Source organism: Corvus moneduloides, chromosome 7 (assembly GCF_009650955.1).
Source record: "Corvus moneduloides isolate bCorMon1 chromosome 7, bCorMon1.pri, whole genome shotgun sequence".
Classification (NCBI taxonomy): Eukaryota; Metazoa; Chordata; class Aves; order Passeriformes; family Corvidae; genus Corvus; species Corvus moneduloides.
In genome coordinates this window covers 565,677-586,043 of record NC_045482.1, presented here as the reverse complement: position 1 = coordinate 586,043, position 20,367 = coordinate 565,677, and the positions used below count along the sequence as shown (strand labels likewise).

At 49.7% G+C, this 20,367-nt stretch overlaps 1 protein-coding gene across 11 annotated transcripts in view; it reads right to left on the bottom strand.

Moving 5' to 3' along the window:
* Positions 1-20,367, bottom strand: part of HDAC4 (histone deacetylase 4) — a 174,508-nt gene that overhangs the window by 37,472 nt on the left and 116,669 nt on the right. For 6 of the 11 annotated variants that reach the window (XM_032114823.1, XM_032114825.1, XM_032114815.1 and 3 more), the window contains 5 exons: positions 12,891-13,031; positions 10,929-11,041; positions 7,301-7,417; positions 6,977-7,175; positions 3,805-4,034 (listed from right to left, as the gene is read on the bottom strand). In XM_032114823.1, the coding sequence (XP_031970714.1) occupies positions 3,805-4,034; positions 6,977-7,175; positions 7,301-7,417; positions 10,929-11,041; positions 12,891-13,031 (800 nt within the window). The remainder of the gene's footprint in view (positions 1-3,804; positions 4,035-6,976; positions 7,176-7,300; positions 7,418-10,928; positions 11,042-12,890; positions 13,032-20,367) is intronic. The other 5 variants (XM_032114818.1, XM_032114820.1, XM_032114822.1 and 2 more) reach the window with 3 other exon arrangements.

Genomic DNA, 20,367 nt, shown 5'->3' with positions numbered 1-20,367 from the left:
GCCCTCAGAGGACGATTTTGCAGAGAAGACACTTTGTTCCCAACACATTCCACATAATGCACTGACTATCTGCATCCCAGGCCCATTAAAACTCCCTAAAAATCTTCCATTTGTGCAGTTTTACGAGCACGTGCTCGTGCAGTTGAAAACTGGAGGGAATCAAAGTGCAAGGGGCTGGCTGTAAAGGTAGCACTGAAGCTGCTTGTAAATGTTTCTGGAATAGTAAACACAGAGCACTGTAAATAACTCCTCCCTCCCTTAATTAGCTCTCTGGCTTCCTCTGCCACGAGGTTACTCCTCTGTTTTCATACCCAGTGGCCTCTGGCTGTCACAAAGTGCCACCACCATGAGCCTCTGGTAAAGGCACTGCCTCTCCAGCCTCGGGCAGAGAACGACTTCACTCCGGAATAAATTACAGCTCTCTAGTCACAAGCATTTTTAAAAGGCTCCACGCAGCTGGCAAGAGTTCTCCTCCACAGCTTCGAGATATAAAGAACAGAAATTAAACAAAACCCACAAAACAACAAAGAAACACCACATAGCAAAGCCACGTCATAAATACAGGGAAAACCAAAGAGTTCGTCATTTTTCTGTGGAATGTTTCATGAGGGGGAAAAAGCTGCATTTTTTACTAGTGACATTTCAGCTGCCATTGGATTTGTCCAGCAGATGTGATAAATAGACTCACAGATTCATTAAGGTTGGAAAAGACCTCCAAGACCACCAAACCCAGCCTCTGAGTACCACCAGGCCCATCAATCCATACCAGCTGCTCCAGGGGACACCTTTCTCTACAGTGGCAAGTTCCTGGGACACTGAAGACCTTGAAGGTCCTACTAAACAGGTTAGGGACAGCTATTTACACATCAGAGACCAATGAGGAGCCCCCAGCACAAAAATCATGGAATCCCAGAATGGCTTGGGCTGGATGGGACTCTGATCCCCACTGGTGGGTGGCACAGGAGGAAAACCAGAGGAAGAGAGGAGGCAGGAAGCAAAGGAGGATGTCACACTAGCTCAGCCCCGGCCATGCCATGATGTGCAGAAGGCAGTAGAAACCTCCTTTTCCTCCCTCTGGAGTCAAAGGACAAACTCAAGGAAGAAACAGAACAACTCTGGACAGCTGGAGACACAGCTTTGATGAAAATGAGGAAAAAAGAGAAAAAAAAAAAGAGATTATAAAGGCTGAACTCATTTAACTCGACATCACTCTTCCCACGTTCCCTTTGGGTTCTAATTTTTAACTTTTCCAGACTAAGGGGAAACGAGAGATGATAAGGGATGACGGGGAGAGGCTGACTTGGGCACCAGCCATGTAGGGAGCTGGCAGAGCCTTCTGCAGCAGCCAAAGCCTACAGAAATCTCTTGATCTGGTTTTTTTTCCCCCTGAAGTGATGAGACAGCAGGGGAAAAACAACTGTCTGAGGCAGCCTCAGTCCTGCTGCTGGAAGGACCAGGAGACTGTGGAGCTGCTGTGCGTGGAGGGAACAACCCACCTGCAAGGCTGGATGGGGCTTGGAGAGAAAACTCTTCTGATGTTACAAATCACAGAATCCTTAAGGCTGGAAAAGCCCTCTCAGACCATCAAGTCCAACCATTCCCCCAGCACTGCCAAACCCACCCCCAAACCGTGTCTCCCAGTGCCACATCCACACGTTGTCTGATCACTTCCAGGGATGGAGACTCCACCACTGCCCCCAGCAGCCTGTGCCAGTGCCTGACCACCCTTTCAGTGGAGAAATATTTCCTGATAATCCAACCTAAACCTCCCAGGTTTGCACATTAAACCTGCAAAAGAGGTGGGATATAGAAGCACAGGGTGACGGTGGAATTTCAGCTCACTGAGAAAAACAGAATGGTTTAGGCTAGAAGGGATCTTAAAGCTCATCCCATTCCCTCCCTACCATGGGCAGGGACACCTTCCACTATCCCAGGGTGCTCCAAGCTCAGTCCAACCTGGCCTTGGACACTTCCAGGGATCATGGGGCAGCCACAGCTTCTCTGATGATTATTCTTACTATTTTTAAGTAAAACAGTGTATTTTTTCTCGGTTGCCTTCCTGGAAACAGCAAGACTTGTTTTGGCTGCAGTCCCCTCAAAAATTTCATCTGCTGCAGACACCTAACAGGGAACATTTAGGGCCAAAATCTCAAAGTTTGGAAAAATCATATGGAATTAAGAAGAGCCTTATTTCAGAGTATATAAATATATAAAAGACTTCAGGAGTATTATTTACGGGAAATCCACAAATAAAAAAATTAACAGGCACTGCCATTGGTCCTGTTAATAATTAAATATTCTTTTCTTTTATTTTTAGCCGTGCCCTTAACTCTCCTACACACGAGGGTCCTAAAATATCCCCACATCTGGGAAAAGTCTTCTTCCATGTCAGCACTTGGATGCTGTCCCACGGGATAAATCCGCCACACGCATGCAGCGCTAGCACCGAAGTGATTTTAACTCGTGACTCCTATAAATCAAACTCTGGGAAGCTGCCCCTCTGCCATCAGTTCAATTAAACCCTCTCTGCTTCTGCTGTGGAGAGCGATGGGTCCCAGCTCTGACAAAGCTGGAATTCAGAGTGCTCCAGTGGCTCTCCAGCTCCTGGGAGGTCCGGGAGAAAGTCTGAATGAGCTCAGTGGATACGTCACGGCCGAGGCTTTGGAAAAGCTTTAAAAACCTTGATGCGACAAATCCCTCCAGCTGACACTGGCCTGAACAAAGAACCCCAACTCACTGCCCCGCATCCCACGGCCCTGGTCCTGAGGAGTGTGTGGAGGGGGGAGGAAATGGGATCCCTCTGGAGCAGCGGCTCCCCAGGGCCCCGTGTGCGGGGCTGACCCAGGGCCAGGGCTGGCACCCGCGGTGGCAGCTCTCCAGGAGGACAGCATTGACGTCAGTGGCTTGTGTAACCATCCTGCCCCAGCCCAGCCCATAAACGAGGCTTTGGGGGTGGTTGTGTGTGGGGGGGGTTGCGGCTTCTTCCACTCTTTGATCCAGCCCTCGGTGGTTGTGTTTTCTCACAGGACTGGAACAGTGGAAACATTTGGAGGAAGCTCTGCTGTAAATGAAACCGCCGCGATCCGAACGGCCGCCTGCCATGGGCTGGTCCTGAGCCCCAAACTTCCTGCTCCTGGAATTGCTGCTTTCCCTGGGACTCCTTGGGAGGAGTGTTCTGAAAGCCTCAAAGCAGGACAAATCCCAGAATGGGTTGGGTGGGAAGGGACCTTAAAGATGATGCAGTTCCACCCTCCTGCCATGGACAGGACACCTTCCACTGTCCCAGGCTGCTCCAAGCCCCAGTGTCCAGCCTGGCCTTGGACACTGCCAGGGATCCAGGGGCAGCCACAGCTGCTCTGGGCACCCTGTGCCAGGGCCTGCCCGCCCTCCCAGGGAACAATTCCTTCCCAAGATCCCATCCAGCCCTGCCCTCTGGCACTGGGAAGCCATTCCCTGTGTCCTGTCCCTCCATGCCTTGTCCCCAGTCCCTCTGCAGCTCTCCTGGAGCCCCTTTAGGGCCTGCAAGAGGCTCTGAGCTCTCCCTGGAGCCTTCTCTCCTCCAGGCTGAACTCCCTTAAGTCTCTCAGCCTTCCAGCAAACACTTCAATAAATCTGAGTAACTTCCCTCACAAATACTTCCTGGTGTTGTCATGCCTTAGAGAGGTCCAAGGGTGAGAGGTCCAGGGATGAGAGGCCCAGGGATGCTGGAGGTGGAGCCCACACACACACTCGCACTAGGGACCCCAAAATCGCGCGCTTGGAGCTGCTAGGGAGGAAGAAAGGCATTGCAAGCTTCGTGCCTACCTTGTTGATGTGCAGCTGCTGCTGCTGGAATTGCTGTTTGTGTTTCTCCAGGAACTGCTGGTGCTGCTGCTGGATCACCAGCTGCTGGAGGGCCTGGGCGTTCTGGGGCAGGGGAGCAGACTGGGTGCGCCCGAGCGGGCGGTGCTGCCGCAGCTTGTGGATCGAAGGGGAGACCCTCTCTCCACCCACCAGGGGCTGTGCGTGCAGGGGCAGTCCTGAAAGATACCAGTCTGAAGATAATATGGAGGAAAAAACAGCAGAGGAGAAACAAGAGGAAGAAGAAAGGAAGGGAGAAAACGGCTGTTGAGTAACGCTGATGGTGACAGTGATACCATGTCAAACCCAGCCACCTCGCCACCTACAGCTGGAGCTGCCTTAAGAGAGAGCAGATAAATTAATTACCACTGCACGGAGCGATGCTTTGCTTGGTTTGAGCTCTGTGTCTGCCTGGTGACTCAGAGACCCTCTAGAAACATTTAATTTCTTGAAACCAGCAACACCTCACAGACCCTTCCGAGACCACAGAAGTCTGGAGGAGTTTAAACCTCACAGCTTGCCTCGGTCCAGGGACTGATCCCAGGTTCAAGCTGCAGGAACCAGCAGTTATCCCTCATGGGGGCTCCCTGGATACTCCCTTGATGACGATCAAGGAGTGCACGGCTGCCCTTGGCTGTGCTCTGCTCCACACACAGGGATGGAAAATCCCTGTGATAAGCCCCTGGCCGGCTCTGAGCTGGGAAAGGGACTGTTTCAGGAACATGGGAGCTGTCAGGCCTCAGAGCTTCTGCAGCAAGAAGGTAAGTTAGAGGCCAAGGTGACAAAGAGCTGGAATTGTTTCCATCACTGTCCTGTGCAGACATGCCAGTGAGTTAACAAAACTCAAAAGGTTATTTTGGGATAATTGGGGTTACTGACACGCCCTTGGAGATTTGGGTGTCACTGATGGCTGCCGTGTGAAATATCCCCTGAGCTCTGGGAAGGACACATCTTTAGGAAGTGTCCTCTTTCCTCAGCAGTTCTTGGGGTGAGCCAGTTCCTGCCCAGCTCTCGGAAAACACTCCTTCCCACTCTTCTGAGAAAGCTGGGACACCAGCTACGCCCACCAAAGCCCAGCCCAAGGCGGGAGGAGCTGAGGATACACGTTTACTTTGGTTACACCTTGGGATAGAAAGGCACGGCTGGGAATTGCTGCCTCGCTAACAGGGGTAGGGCTGCAGTCACTTTTTTTTGGGCAAGAAGCCCTCTGCTCTCCTCAGGCTTTGGTTTAGGACAGAGTCAAGCTGCCAGAAGTCTGCAGCCAGCTCTATGCTGAGGATTAGAAACACCTTGACATTTGTGTCTCAGGATGTGACCTCCTTTCCCAGCGATTCGCAGAACTGCCCTACGTGGAAGGAGCTGACTCATGTGGAAGCCTCTTTTCTCGGAAGACTTAAGGAGTTTCTCCCACTCTCTGCTTTTTTCTGAAAGCAATCATGTGAAAGGGTATTTGATTTTATAAATGCGTGTCTCCACAGATGTCGGTGTGTACACACACGGGTCTGCGCACCAACACACGGATCATCGGCAGAGATGTGCTCCTTTTCCCTGAGAGCACAGCTCCTCCTCCCAAAAGCTCGAATCAGACAGCAGAGCTTGCACAGGATATTATGGAAGACTACCTTCCTCCAAGGCAATGGCCAAGGTGCTCCTGGGAAAGCTTTCCAGGAGACACCAAGTTCATGGAATCCTGGAATGGCTGGGCTTGGGAGGGACCTTAAAACTCAACTCATCCCACCCCCTGCCACAGGCAGGGACACCTTCCATTATCTCAGGTTGCTCCAAGCCCTGAATACGTTCCATGAGGACTATGGAACACCAGGACATGTGCCACAACATGAAGGATACTACCCGGAGTAACCGGTCCCAAAAGGAATGCCACAACTAAGGAATTCTGGTCTAGCTTCCCAAGCTGGCCATGTCTACCCTCCAGCACAGAGAGAGCCATCACAGCTGGATAATTCTGCAGCTGTCAGGGGACCATCTCCAGAGCTCAAGGCTCTCCAGCAGAATCCTAATAAACTCCACTTTGTTTCCAAGGAATAGCCAAGTATTAACTGCAGCTTGGCAGCCGGTGCACTCAAGGCTTTGGGGAGCACGTGTGAGCTCGCTGCCTCTCAGCTGCTGCCTCTGGAACGTGTGTTTCTCCTTGTTGCTGTGTCCTGACTCCTTCTCCTGAGTGTAGGGCTGTAACACGTTGTACTCGCTCGGGAAACACCGCATGGAGCAGGCGGAGTAGAAGGAATTCGCTTGGAAACCAACACGGCACACTGGAAACCGAGGGAAGCGAACACACTTCTCTGCTTCGGCTTCCCCACATCTACGTGCTCCTAAGCTTATCCCAACCCCGTGGGTGTTCCTGGGATCTGGATGCACAAGCAGCCACGAGCTGCAATGCTTCAGGGGCTGACACCTCCCGAGAACTTCCATGAGAAATGGAAGGAAGGGAAGGAAAACCAACACGCCTGTAACTGAGGCAGAACATCCTTTGTCCCAGCACCACACACAGGAAACCAGGAACGCATCCCAGTGGGAATTATTGCTTTGAATCCAGCCTATTCATTGCCACAGGCCTTCCCACAGGTAGCTCATTCTGAAACTCCAGCACCGGGAGTGACTCACGGCAATTAACGTCCTGGAGAGGGAACGCACACAAACAAACCCAATCTGCTGGGAGGCAGCTGATTCTGCCACGGTTTTGCTATTTATATTAATGGTGGAGAGGAAGTGCTTTGATCCGTCATTTTCTAAGTGCGTGCCTTTCCTACCCTCATGGAATAGAAAGTGTCCATGGAAAACAGGAATTGTTAAGATGCAATGTTTTTGCCCTCGCTTTGATCTGAACTGGTCAGAACTCCAACAAACAAAGAGTTTTCAACTTTTACCTACCAACTTTTGCTGTCCTGATGGAATAACAGCATTTATTTTCATCTCACCAAAATGAGGTGGGAGATCTGGTTTTGGAAAAACCACCACTAATCAATGAATCAGCAAACACATCCCGAAGGTTTTATGTTCTACCTGCAGGGGGTAGAGGGGATGCAGGACCTAGAGGCTGCCTTGACAACAACCCAACAGATCCCAGCTGGTTCCCTCTCTTTCCCAGGTGCCCGAGTGCTGCCCCCGGAGCGCTCACCTGTGACCAGAGGCGTTTGTGCAGTTGGCTGTTCCAGTAAGACCATGTGCTGCAGGAGAGGGTTATGTGCAGTTCCCCCATCCCTCTCCAACGTTGTAGTGCTCAGGTAGGGAGTGAGGTGAGTGCCAGGGAATAAGGAGATCCGCTGCTGTAAGGCTGGGATTGCGAGCCTCTCCGCGTCCTGCTGGGCTTGTCCCGCCTGCAAACGCACCACGGCACAGGGGGTTAAGGGACATCCCAGAGGCTGGTCCCCACCCCACTGACATCCCAGAGGCTGATCCCATCCCCACTGACATCCCAGAGGCTGGGCCCAACTCCACTTACGCTGGAAGGGCCGGTGGCAGGCAGTCCTAGCGTGATGTTGGGCAGGGAGGGCGAGGTGTAGAGCGGGAGCTGCGTCACGGAGCCCTCGCGGTTCACGAGTCTGTGAGCCAGGCTGGTCTGGAAAGGAGAGCGAGAACGGGGCCCTGGTGAGACCCCATCCCCAGAGCCCACCAGGACACGGCACAATCACCAGGACAACACAACAGGAGGAGACACAGAGTCTCCAGAGCCGGAGAGGACCCACGAGGATCATCAAATCCAGCCCCTGGCCCTGCACAGACACCCCACCAACCCCAGCCTGGGCATCCCTGGCAGCGCTGCCCAAACGCTCCTGGAGCTCTGGCAGCCTCGGGGCCGTGCCCATTCCCTGGGGAGCCTGGGCAGTGCCCAGCACCCTCTGGAGGAAGAATCTTCTCCTAGCATCCAATCTAACCCTCCCCTGGAACAGCTACGTGCTGTTCCCTTGGTACTTGTCCTCCTCAAGCACTTGCCCTTTTTTAAAGGTAAAACAGGTTATCTTAAAAAAAAAAAGCTTTACAATTGGTGTTTTTCTCTTCAGCAAATAACAGACAATTTATGTTATTTACTAGCGTGTGTTAGCACAAATCAGACTTCAAGATCTCATCCAAAACCCTTAAGGTTGCATTTACAGAGCTATTTCCTGATTTTCAGGGTGAAATGCAAGATTTGCTCAGTTGTCTTACGGGCATTTGAAGCAAGAACACTTTAGCAAAAATACCTTTAATTTCCAAACAAGACTGATTTGAAATACGCACGAGAAAACCCATTATAAAAATTACAATAAAGTGCCTGATTTTCCTGTTAGGAAGGCAGTGTTCTGATCATCCTGAAGTCTCTGCAGGTGATTTTCCAACGTAAATAGAATTTAGACTTCAAGAAGACTTCTGCAAAAGTCTGTTAAACTCAGGTGCTGTTGTGAAAAAGGGGATTTTGTTTGACTCAGTATTCTATTATGGGGCAATCTGTACCTAAGTCGTGGCTGTCCCATCCCTGGGATTGTTCATGGCCAGGTTGTTCCACCCCCTGCCATGGGCAGGGACACCTTCCACTATCCCAGGGTGCTCCAAACCCAAAATCCAGCCTCACCATGGGCACTTCCAGGGATGAGGCAGCCACAGCTTCTCTGGGCAGCCTGTGCCATTTTTTTTAACAGCCTTGTTGTAAAAAAAAAAAATCTTCATTTTTCTCTCTAATCTAAAGTGACTCTCCATGTGATTATTTGTACCCACACACTTCTCCTTCCAAGTGATTTTTGAGCACTCCTGGCAATTTTGCTTTAATTTAAGTTACACAATGTCAGTGTGCCATTGAAAATAAGATACTTATTGTCAGCAGAGGAATGAAATATTTTACTGATATCATAAATGAAACAAAACTACATCCATTTTCCCTTTGAACAATCAATACTCTGGAGTTGTGCCTCAAAGCCTCTCCTGGGGATTTGATACAGAAAACAGAGGAGAGAAGAACACAGCAGCTTGATGCTCTCAGCATATGGGATTTGGCAGCATTATCATCACTTTAAACACACAGCTCCCGTCTCTGGGCTGTGCACAAATGGGCCTGAATTGCACACAGCCATTGCTGAATGCACAATTTGCAGCTGTACTCAAGCAGTTTCTAGAGGCTTGTACCAACTGCACTGGCAGTGAATGCTGTGTGCCTTTCAGAGAGGGAAAAGCCTTTAAAAGCAGCATTTCTGAACAGAAAGGGCCTGTTTTGAAGGAGGCAGGGCTGCAGCCTTTCCCCACTGAAGGCACTCAGATGAGGACCGTGGACACCATCTCCCCACATACCTGCTCCAAGGGCTGATGCAGCGAACTGAGCAGCAGCGAGATACATTTCTCACTTGAAACAAAACATGAAGCCAAGAACGAAACACAGCTTCATCTTTTCAGGAACATTCAAACGTTTCTAAACATTTAATGGTGGGAACATGGGAAATCCTGGTCAACTGGTATTAAAGAAACCTCCAACACTTGAGCTCCCAGGTCATACAGCTCCTACTGAAGAAGAAGGTTTTAAAGACACCAAACCCCACTGATTTTTTCCCAAATGCAGACCAACGGATCAGCTGGGATCACATGACATGAATGTTGAAATAAAATGCAGAGTTATTTTTCTTTGGGAAAGGGAAAGGCTTGGGCAGGACAGGGTGGTTTTTTCCAAATCATTTGTGGTGCTTGTGCCTCAGCCTAAGTCACAAAACTGCAGCACTACAAGCAGTTGATGGAAAGGCTTTTTCTTGTGGTCAGTGTCCATTTGATTAGGTGTTGGTGGTCTAGTCCCAGATGATCAGCTCCAGTTATTTAGCTGAAAAGTCAAATGGAGGAGGAGAATGCTCCAGCTTCACATTCACCTGCAGGAGCTCACTCCGACTTCATGGAACGGTTTGGGCTGGAAGGGACCTTAAAGACCAACAGGTTCCAACCCCCTGCCCTGGACAGGGACTTGTGGGAAGTTGCCTGCTCTGTTTATGTCACAAAAAGCTGTCAAATCCACTGGTTTTTCCATCAGCAGCATGATGGAAAATGGGGATTTGCAGTTTGCTAAGGACAGACAAGACTGACAGCTCCTGGATCAGCAAAACCAAAACTCAGTGCTCGTCCTCCTGGGGCAAGTGAAGCCTCCACCTCACACCATCTTTATCTTCACACCAATTACCCGAATCTGTAAGGTTTACCACGGACTAGAGGGGCTGGAATGTGTGCTGGATAATTTGGCAGGGCAGAGGGTGGAGAAGGAGGCATGGTCCCCCATATTAAATACTGTTACACCACATTAGAAATAAAAATAAAGTGAGAATCTGTACAAAACTAGAAAGCAATAAGGGCTGACATTTCCACCATCAGAAGGCCTTTTCAACCCTAAAGGAATATTTGTGGAGAACAAGCCCAAGCCTGTTTGTGGAGCCCTGGTGTTCAGACAGACTCTATATTCATGGGGAGAACAGCTACTGGATAACAAGAAATGCACCAGTAACATCAGACAACCACACGGGTTTTCTCCAGGCACAGTTCATAGTGGGAGCCAGCTCACATGGCCCAGACCCCTTGGAAAAGCAGGGATCCAGGATTCCTGAACACAGGAGCTGCTGTGCTCAATCCAACCCCACTCACCCAGTCCAACACCCTGCCCTGGACATCCATCGATGCCTGGAGCGATGGTGAAAGTTTATGGGATTATAAACCAGCACATGGCACCAAGCTTTCAGATCCCCAGCTGGGGAGGAAAAGTTTAAACCCATTCCCTTTAATCCGGTTCTGGTTTGGTCATATTTAGACCAGCCTACTGCACACAATAAATCCACCCCATATACAAGAAAAAATTCCCCAAACATTAAAATACTTGCATCTGACCTTGCTGGATCCCTGTATTTTTACTTTCTCCTCACTACAAAACCACTGCAAGTTACCACAAGCTGCCTGTGAGCTGGTTCAAGCCAGATTTAATAAACAGATAAGGCATCCTGTCAGCCCAGGCTGAGAGGTAATTCCCAAAGTCTGCTCCAAGTCACAAGCCAGGGTTTTCCTTTCGTGTGGTTTAGCCCTGAAACCCTCCCGAAGCTGATGAGTGTTAAAAAGCAGAGGGAAGGAGGGCTCTGTACCTCTGCTTGGATACTCGTGACTGATCCTGCAATTCCGTTCTCGGTGCTGATGTTGTTGGAGCTGTTGTTCGGAGAGCTGGGACCAGATCCAGGAGCACTGTTGCATGCCGAGTCTGAAAAACACATCCAAAACCAACTCTGAACATTAGAAACCATCTCTCTGATGGGATTTAGACAGATAACAACCCCTCAAGTTTCGTTTTGGACGAAAGCAGCCCTCCTCCTCCTCCCCTTCTTCCCCCTAAATCTTCCCAGGGCTCTTAAAATACCAACAAACACTTTCAGATGGTTCATCCAAGTACCTACTCAGCTTATTTAAGTCTTCTCCCCACGGGGATTTCTCTTAGAGTGTATTAATAACTTGAAATATGATTGAAAGATGATATAAGACATGGAAGGTTTGAAGAGGTCAGACTGGAGGACGCAGGAGCTGTTCTGCTTCATTTTTCTAAAAGTGCCTCTCTCACCCTCTTTCCCTCTAATCCTAAAGACACCTCCTTGCATCAGACTTCCCTCAGAAGGTCTCTCACCTGCTGTATGGCACAGCTGCCAGTGCTCCTCCTTTTCTTTGGGAAGGTTAATAAGATTAAAACCTTTTCTTTTGAGCTTTCCCTGTCCCCAAGCATTTGCAGCAGGAGAATCTCCCAGCAGCTGCAGTGGCTCAGGCTGCAGCAGGCTCCTCCTTGCTCCAGGAGGAATAAAAGCTAATTATTACAAGGGCCTGGAGGGACAGGACACAGGGAATGGCTTCCCACTGCCAGAGGGCAGGATTGGATGGGATATTGGGAAGGAATTGTTCCCTGGGAGGGTGGGCAGGCCCTGGCACAGGGTGCCCAGAGCAGCTGGGGCTGCCCCTGGATCCCTGCAAGTGTCCAAGGCCAGGCTGGAACAACCTGGTCAAGTGGAAGGTGTCCCACCAGAACCCCCTGCATTCTTCAGGGATTAAACATAATTTCTACTCCCTCAAGTGGGACTGTTTTAAAAACCTATTTTCCATTTAGAAGTCCCCTCTTACCATGAGAACTCAGACACTTTTCTAGCAGGCTCCAGGCTGGCTTCTTGAACCATGTCCACGCCAGTGAGAAATGGGAGCTTCCACTGCCATTTCTGAAGGCACTGCTGAGAGAAATGGTCAGCCAGCAGAGGCTGACTTATCCCAGGAGCCACGTGCCACATAGCATTGTGTGAGTGAAGGAAATTGGATTTTCGGGTCTGAAAGCCTGCCAGAACTCATGGAAGGTTTGGACAACGCTCTCAGGCACAGGCTGGGATTGTTGGGGTGTCCTGTGCAGGGCCAGGGTTTGGACTGGATTATCCTTGTGGCTGCCTTCCAACTCAGGATGTTCTATGATTCCACCATTCTTAGCTCTTGAAATCATCCTTCCCCTCTGCAAACAGAGAGGCTCTGACACAGAGAAGCGCTGAGCCACCCCAGGGTCTCCCAATCCCACTCCGCTGTCTAAAGGGAGCTCCCTTTGAGTTTGATGGAGTGATGAACGTGTGCCTCGGAGCGAGACAAGCCTGGCAAAGCTGTCCCTGGGTGGTACTTACCCAGAGACATCCCTAGATGGTGCTAAGAATTAACTTTATGGTAATCTCCTCATGTTCTCTACTCTGATCTCACTTACAAACTTTATTCCTGGAAGAACAGGACTTTTCAACAAGAAACTACCAAGTGAGTAGTCAAAGTATCAGCTGCATGTTTAGACCCCTTGTGTCAAGAACCTCTTCCTGTTTTCCATCCTAGCTGACACAGCTCCAGGTGTGTGTCGGGTCACAGGGGCAGAGATCAGAGCTGCCCCTCGTGAGGAAGCTGCGGATCCGGACGAGGCCTGACCTCAGCCTCCCCCAGGCTGGACAAGCCCAGTGCCCTCAGCTTGGTTCCACTGAGGCACACGAAGGAGCCAGGAATGCGTTCTGGAAGAGGAGAAAGGGGTGAGGAACTGAGGAAATGTCGCTTACCCGCCGTACCTGTGACGTCCAGCGGGCGCTTCTTGAGCGCCGTCACCACGGGCCCGTCCTTCCTGCGCAGGAGGGGGCTGCTCCTCCTCTCAGCAACCTTCTGCTTTAGTCTGGAGCGCAGCTTCAGGTTGGGCTCAGAGGCTGGGCAGGACAAGGAAACAGTGTTTGGGTTAAGAGTGTCTCAGCAGTGTTTTACTCAGACTGCAGCTGAGCTGAGTTGAGTTGGCTGCAGCTGAGCATTTGCAGGAGGCTAAATTAAGTGAGGCCATTTGCTAACAAATATTTGGAATGCAGACTTTTTAACGTAACAACCAGGTCCCAGCCCATGCAACATCTGAACTCAACAACCACGGCAGGCATTTGAATTGACAATGTAATAACCTCCTGCAAAGTCTGCCCTGAACGAGGACACAGAGGCACAAACTGCTGACAGCTCACCAGGATTAGTGCAGGGCTTCCCACCTCTGCCCGACCTGCTCCCAAGCCAGCGGCAAACCCAACCGATGGGATCCAGGGAATCAGCAGAGGAATGGGTGAGCCAGCTGAGAGGCTGCTGTTGGTTATCTCCGACGTGCGGCCAGAACGGGCAGCTCCACACCCTTGGAGTCATCCAACCCCAGGGAGAGCTGGCTGAGGGAGGGACGCCAGGGCAGGGGGAAAGAAAACGCCAAAATCAAACCCCACAAGCAAAGCAGGTGATTGTCTCCCTGCTGGGTCACCCTCAACTTGCAGACAGCTGAACCTCTGTCAGCTGGAGCCAGTGTCAACTCAAGGGAAAGGGCATGAGAGCGTGGCCAAGGAAAGCCAAGGCCAGGGAGGAGGAGGAGGTTTGTTTGTTTATTTGGGAAGCAACCTGGGTTACATCATCACAGCCCCACAGCTCAACCCTATCGAAGAGCACATCAGACACTTGGGAAGGTCCGGGCTGCCCAGGGCAGGTGTGGATGCATCTCCTGTGACCACAGCCTTGTGTACAGCACGCTTTCGAGAGACTCCCTCCAGATCCCAAATCCTGAGATCCCAGAAAGCAAGGCAGAGCTCCTGGGAAGCCCCAGCGCCCCTGGGGCCAGGACAGCCAGTGACAGCGCACGCATTATCGAGTCTCCATAGAGTCATGAAGCTTTAATTCAAGACTCCTCCTGTGAGGTGACTTCCTCTGGATGCTTTCTGACCTCCTGAGTCCTGAGAGAAACAGCTGCTCTGGGGTTTGAGGGCTCCCAACAGAGCCGAGATGCATAAACCAGCCCCATCCTTTCCCTTCCCCAACCTCCCAACAACTCCGCCGCTCCATCCTTCTGAACCAGCAGTGCTCAGTCCGTTACCAACCAACACACTCCAGGGCCAATAATCTACGCTTCTCCAGAAGAATTACAACAGGGTTTACAAACTGATTTGAATTAACTCAGTCTGGCTGCAGCTGTATTTCCCTACAGTTGGCTTTGACCATCGGGTCACATCAAAGATCAAGCCTGTCGACGTTAATTGCAGGGCTCAAAAAATCAGAAGGCTGATGAATTCAAGATCAAATGCTTGAAGTTAAGCCATCAAAACAGTGCTTTGATGGAATTTTTGGGAGGAGGAAAAAAAAAGAAAGGAAAGAGCTTTTTCATGAATGCTTTGGACAGAAAAACGCCAGCAAGAGATAAAGGGCGCACTTAAAAAAAAAAGTGCTTCCTCAAGATGATGCTTCAAATGCTGAATGAAGTGCATTAGCAAGGGGAGAATTATCTTAGAGAGAGAGAATTTGCATATAAAATGGCAGGGGACTGAATGCAAATCTGCTCCCAGGGCAGTACTGAAGAGTGGACCAGTTCAAATACAAGCCCAGGCTCCAAGCAGCAACTTGTCCAAGTTCTCTTCGAAACAGCAGCTGACGTACGATTTTAAGAGCAGTCTTTGGGTACACACCTCCTCCCACATCCTTACATTCACAGCTTTCATTCCTCCCAATTTCTGAGCGTTAGTAGCTGCCTGGATGCCACACTCATGGCTGGAACGAGACGATCTTCAAGGTCCCTTCCAACAAAACCACTCTGGGATTCTGTGGAAGGGGAAGGTGTCACAGCTGGATGCTGATATATCCATTTTAAATCAAGGAAATCCAAGCCTGTGCCACAGCTCTTGGAAGGATCTGTCCTCTGACAGAGGAAAACATGGCAATAAAAACTGTACTTCAGCCCAAGTTTCATTCTTGGTGTTCAGCTGAAGGATGGCTTCTGTTGGGAACACACAAATAATTAGGTAGCTTTCAAACACAGAGAAGGAATGGGTTTGAAACACCTTAAAAATGGGCAGGGAAACGAATGATTTGGGGTCACAGATCACCCAACACATCCCATATTTAAAGCCACAATAAAAACCTCCTTCCATATAACAAGAGGTGAACAAACATAGAAAATGACAGCCTTAAAAGAGAAAATACCTCCAGCACAAGTGATTGCCAAAGCAACGCATTGGAATTTGTCAGATTAAACTATTTTAAGGCAAAATCACTCCGTGTTTTCCCCTTCTGCTCCCTCAGCTGGGGGGTGGAGTCTCGAAGCACCAAAAGGTCTATTTAAAGCCCCGCTCTGATTTTGCTCTTTATCCCTCAGATATAATCCCAAATCTAACATGGCATCAGGACCCCCGAGAACATAATCCCTCCACGGATTTAATTGGGTGCTCCGGAGCCCAAAGCAGGGGAATTAAAATTCAGCGCGAGCAGCGCAGCACAGCCTCAGACTCACAGAATTTACATAAAACCTACTTTATAGTAAAAGATGGGAGCTTCCAGCAGAGGCATTTCCAAAGCTCCGACCAGGAATTTGGGCTTATTCAGATGGTTTTTAAACGATTATATAATGAAAATATTTTTAATCTGAGGAGAGCTGTCTTTCACAAGTGTAAAACAGGAATTTAAACAACACAGAAGCATCAATACCTGGCAGTCAGTGCAGGTTCAGTGCTGTTCTAGGAACACCGATTCCACTGGAAATCTCCCCAAATTCACCCTGCCAGGCAGTATGCCCAAACAAAGCCTTGCTAACTAGAGTAAATCTAAAAACTGGAGACTAAATTACAAAACCTAAGTTAAAAAATTACTGCTCCTCTACGTCTCCAGGTGAAACATTTAAAACTAATGCCGTGAAATTATCTAAATTCCCCTCCAGCAAACACAAGAAGCCCATGTCCAAATGTGAGTCAGCTCCCACAAAGCCAGTGGGATTTCTTAAGCACTGCCATACTTAATTTGGCCTATAACAAGGATTTATACAAAGAATATTTTGTTTTCCTCCAAGTAAATTAATAACCAGAACATAAGCCAAAAGCTTCCCTCATTTTCACAGGCTCCAGCCCAACTTACCCCTCTCATACGTCACTGAGTGCAGCAGGACCCATGTAATCCAATTCTTCCAACATTTGTGTCATTCCCATTGTTTTTTTTCCTAGAACTGCAGCCCCTGAGCTGCTGAACTAATCGGACATTAAGCTTGTGCAAGTCAAAACCCCACCACGTCCTGGGCAGAGTTTGCCCTGTTCCCACTGCCTGTCCACATTTGGGGGATAAAAGCAAACAATGCAGCATGAAAGCCCTGCCCCCAGCCCTTGAACACCTTCATTTCGGCAGGTGGGGACTCCATTCATTTATTATTATTATTAAGGGATGTTATTATTTTTATTATTATTATTGTCATTGTTGTTATTATTAAGCTTCAGACTAAGCTTTACCAGTCAGGCAAAAGCCAACAGAATTCTCTTGTCTCCCTTCTAACATCCATGAGAAAACCCCATGAGCAGAGGGAGCTTAAGCTGAAGGAGGGAAAGGTGAAATGGGATATATTCCCTGTGAGGGTGGGCAGGCCCTGGCACAGGGTGCCCAGAGCAGCTGGGGCTGCCCCTGGATCCCTGGCAGTGCCCAAGGCCAGGCTGGACACTGGGGCTTGGAGTAACTTGGGACAGTGGGAGGTGTCCCTGTCCATGGCAGGGCTGGGATGGGATGGGCTTTGAGGTCCCCTCCAGCCCAGTCCTGGGACTCTATGAGCAGTGCAGGCCCCTGGGAAGCAGAGATGGAGCTGGGAGGACCGAGGAGGAGGGTGGGGTTCCCTGAGTGACTGAGGTCCCCCAGAGGTGACACTAAACCACAAGATTTTGTTTGGTCTCCTACTGGAAGGGGTTTCTCTCTTGGAGCACCACTGACAGCACCCCTCAAGAAGTGTCTTCATGATCCCACAACTGTTCAGGCTGGAGGAGACCTCTGAGATGACCGAGTGCAACCATCAGTCCAGCACCACCACAAACCGTGTCCCCCAGTGCCACATCCCGTTTTCTGATCACTTCCAGGGACGGAGACTCCACCTCTGCCCCCGGCAGCCTGTGCCAGCGCCTGACCACCCTTCCAGTGAAGAAATTTTCCCAAATATCCAAGCGAAATGTTATTTTTGGACCAGACAGACTGACGTCCTCCACTTGGAGCAGGACAGGGTATTTCCAGCAGGGATTTCTCCGGCGGGTCAGGGCCTCCTCTGCATGCGTGGGTCTGTGGGAAGCCAGGCTTCCAACCGTGCTGCCTCGAACCACAGTGACACTCCATGCCACACAGAGCTCCGAGGTTTCCTCTGGATTACACTCCCACGTTACACCAGGGTTTCTCACTGGTCTATTTTCCTCCAAACAACCTTTTGTCCTAAAACAAACTGCTCCAAACACTCCAGTAATCAGAACCAGCTCAGAGGGATATTACACTTTCCTTGACAAATGCAGCGCTGTAATTGTTGACAAATCCTTTCATTTTCCCTTTTATTTCTTTTTAAACACACCAGTTTCATCTGCTTAGCTGCAAACAATACCCAAACAGCTCCAGGTTTCTGCAATAGCAACATCATCACAGGATGCTTTCCTCTCTCAGGCTCCTCTCTTTTGCACGGAAAAAGAATCATGGAGTCACAGAATCGTTTAGGTTGGAAAAACCCTCTAAGATTGAGCGCAGTCATTAACCCAGCACTGCCAAACTCACCATGAACCCATTTCTCCCCCAAAAACATCCCACAGGCACATCCACAGTGACTGTCTAGGCAGGAAATCCAGAGATGCACCGGCCAAAGGTGTCCCTGTAAGCTCCCACTCCGGCATTAGTGGAGAATCCCAGAACAAGTTGGGCTGGAAGGAACGTTAAAGCTCATCCAGTTCCACCCAGCTGTGCTACTGGAGGGGAAGGAAAAGCCAGGATCCAGATCCTCAGTAATGCTTCACAAAACAGGGCCCTGAGCAGCCTGGGACAGTGGAAGGTGTGTGAGGTGTGTGTCCCTGCCCAGGGCAGGGGGTGGAAGCAGATGAGCTTTGAGGTCCCTTCCAACCCAAACCATTCCAGGATTCTGCGACACGGTCCAGCTCTCCACCGGATTTAAAACAACCCCAAAACAGCCAAAAACCCCAAGAGGAAAAGCATGTCAAGAAGTGATCTACATGATGGTGGCAGTGTCAGCTTTCCAAGGAACAGCATGTTTTAATGCATCCACCACTCGAGCTTCAGAGAGCAGGGAATGCCACCAACAACCTTGTTCCCGGGGAGAAAACCAGGACAGGATTCCTTAGAAATGCAAAACTGACAAGCTCTGCTAAAACCCACTTCAGCAGCTCCAGGCAAGGTGTTGACAAACAACTCTTGGGGTTATCTAAACAGGCTGTCCCAATGCAGAGTCTAAAATCACTCCATAAGGATTCTCCAGAGATTCTCCTTAGAGGACCCCGGTGCAGCACTTAACAAATGTTATTAAATTTGGGAGGCACCAACCCTGATCTGGGAGCAGAAAAGGTCACTTAGAATCTCCCCTCTCAAAAGCTGTCAATAAAACTCTGACACTAAATCCTAAACAGAACAAAGGAAACTCCCCAAAAGGGGAAATAAAAATCCTTGTGCTAATCCAGGTATTTAACAGCAAAGGCAGGAGCAGCACCAACCAAACCAGTCTTAGTTCAGTGAAAAAAAAAAAAGGAAGAGCCCAAAGTGCTTGGAGAGAGGGAGCAGAGCGAAATTAATCCCCCAGCCAGGCTAAGAACAGGATTCAAGCAATTAGTAACTGCACCAGGAAAACAATTTCACACTGAAACCGAACAGCCAAGAAACTGGAACATAATTTAGGAAAACAAATCAGAGGGAGTTGGATGTCGGGGCACGGGAGGCATCAGGAGCACGCTGCAGAGCTGACCCCCCTGCTGAAGGCTTTCAAGCACTCCTACGAGATCATTCCTGCACATCCTCCCTCCACCATAACCTGTGACCATCAGGATGCTTGAAATCAGAGTAAAAACACGGAGTATTGGTAAAAGGCAGTGAAATGACAAATTCCGTGGAATCCCAGAATGGTTTGGGCTGGGAGGGACCTTAGAGCTCACCTTGTTCCAACCCCCTGCCATGGGCAGGGACACCTTCCACTAGCCTAGGCTGCTCCAAGCCCTGTTCAACCTGGCCTGGAACACTTCCAGGGATCCAGGGGAATATTTATCCTTCCCAAAAATGTCTCAACCTGCGGGACACGCTCCCAGCTCTGCAAACTGGGAGAGATGATCATTCCAACTGCCTTCCCACCGCCCCCTGAGCCGCCCTCTCCCCAGCAACGGTGCTGGTTGGATTCCAGCCCTGGTAATCAGAGCTGTATTGTGATGGGCTCTGTTATTTGAGCTGCAAATATTTAATCAAATTTAATAAAATTGGACTACACGATATGGCGGTTTTAAATTACCAGCACAAAGCCAGAGCGCTGCCTGGTGCCAAAAATCCGAAAAGCTCACCCGTAATAAAGAACTTTATTTAGGATGGGCTCCAGCCTTCCCTGCCTTTTGTTTACACCAGACTGTTCAGGAGCCTTTCCTCTCCAAGCAACTTAACATTCTTGGCACTGGGAATTCTGCAGGATATTGCTGTGCCAGAGCCTGACATGCTGTTGCGTTGAAAGGAAAATAAAAGAAAACAATGAAAAGAAAAAGAAAAAAAAAATTTCTCCCCTGAACCTTACAGAAGTGAACTCGTTTGTATCCCACAGCAGCGCCCAGGAGATTAATGCTGGCGCCCAAAAAGAACGAGCGCCAGCGTTCTGGAAAACCCAAATCAGCTGAACGTCCTCCTGTTGGAAAACAACAATGCCTTGGTTGCTTCCACTCTTTAATAACGTGATTAGCTCCATTTATCATCCTTAATTCTCCCTGTCTGACAGCAGGAGCCTGTTCAGCAGGAGCCTTGGTGAGATCCCAGTTTGGGAAGCGGCGCAGGGTGAGATGTGCAGATGTCTTCCTTCCCCTGCAGAAATTCCCTTCCAGGACACTGGGAGCAGGAAGGGCGACCGCTCCTCCAAGCCACTCTGACAAGGTGCCTCGAGGTGATGAGCCAGGCGGGTTTGGGAGCATGGCAAAGCCCATTTCTACTGTGGGAACACTAACGGGGTAGGAACGGATCACCTGGCATCACAAGGCATAGGAAAGAGCTAAAAATCTCTTGGAA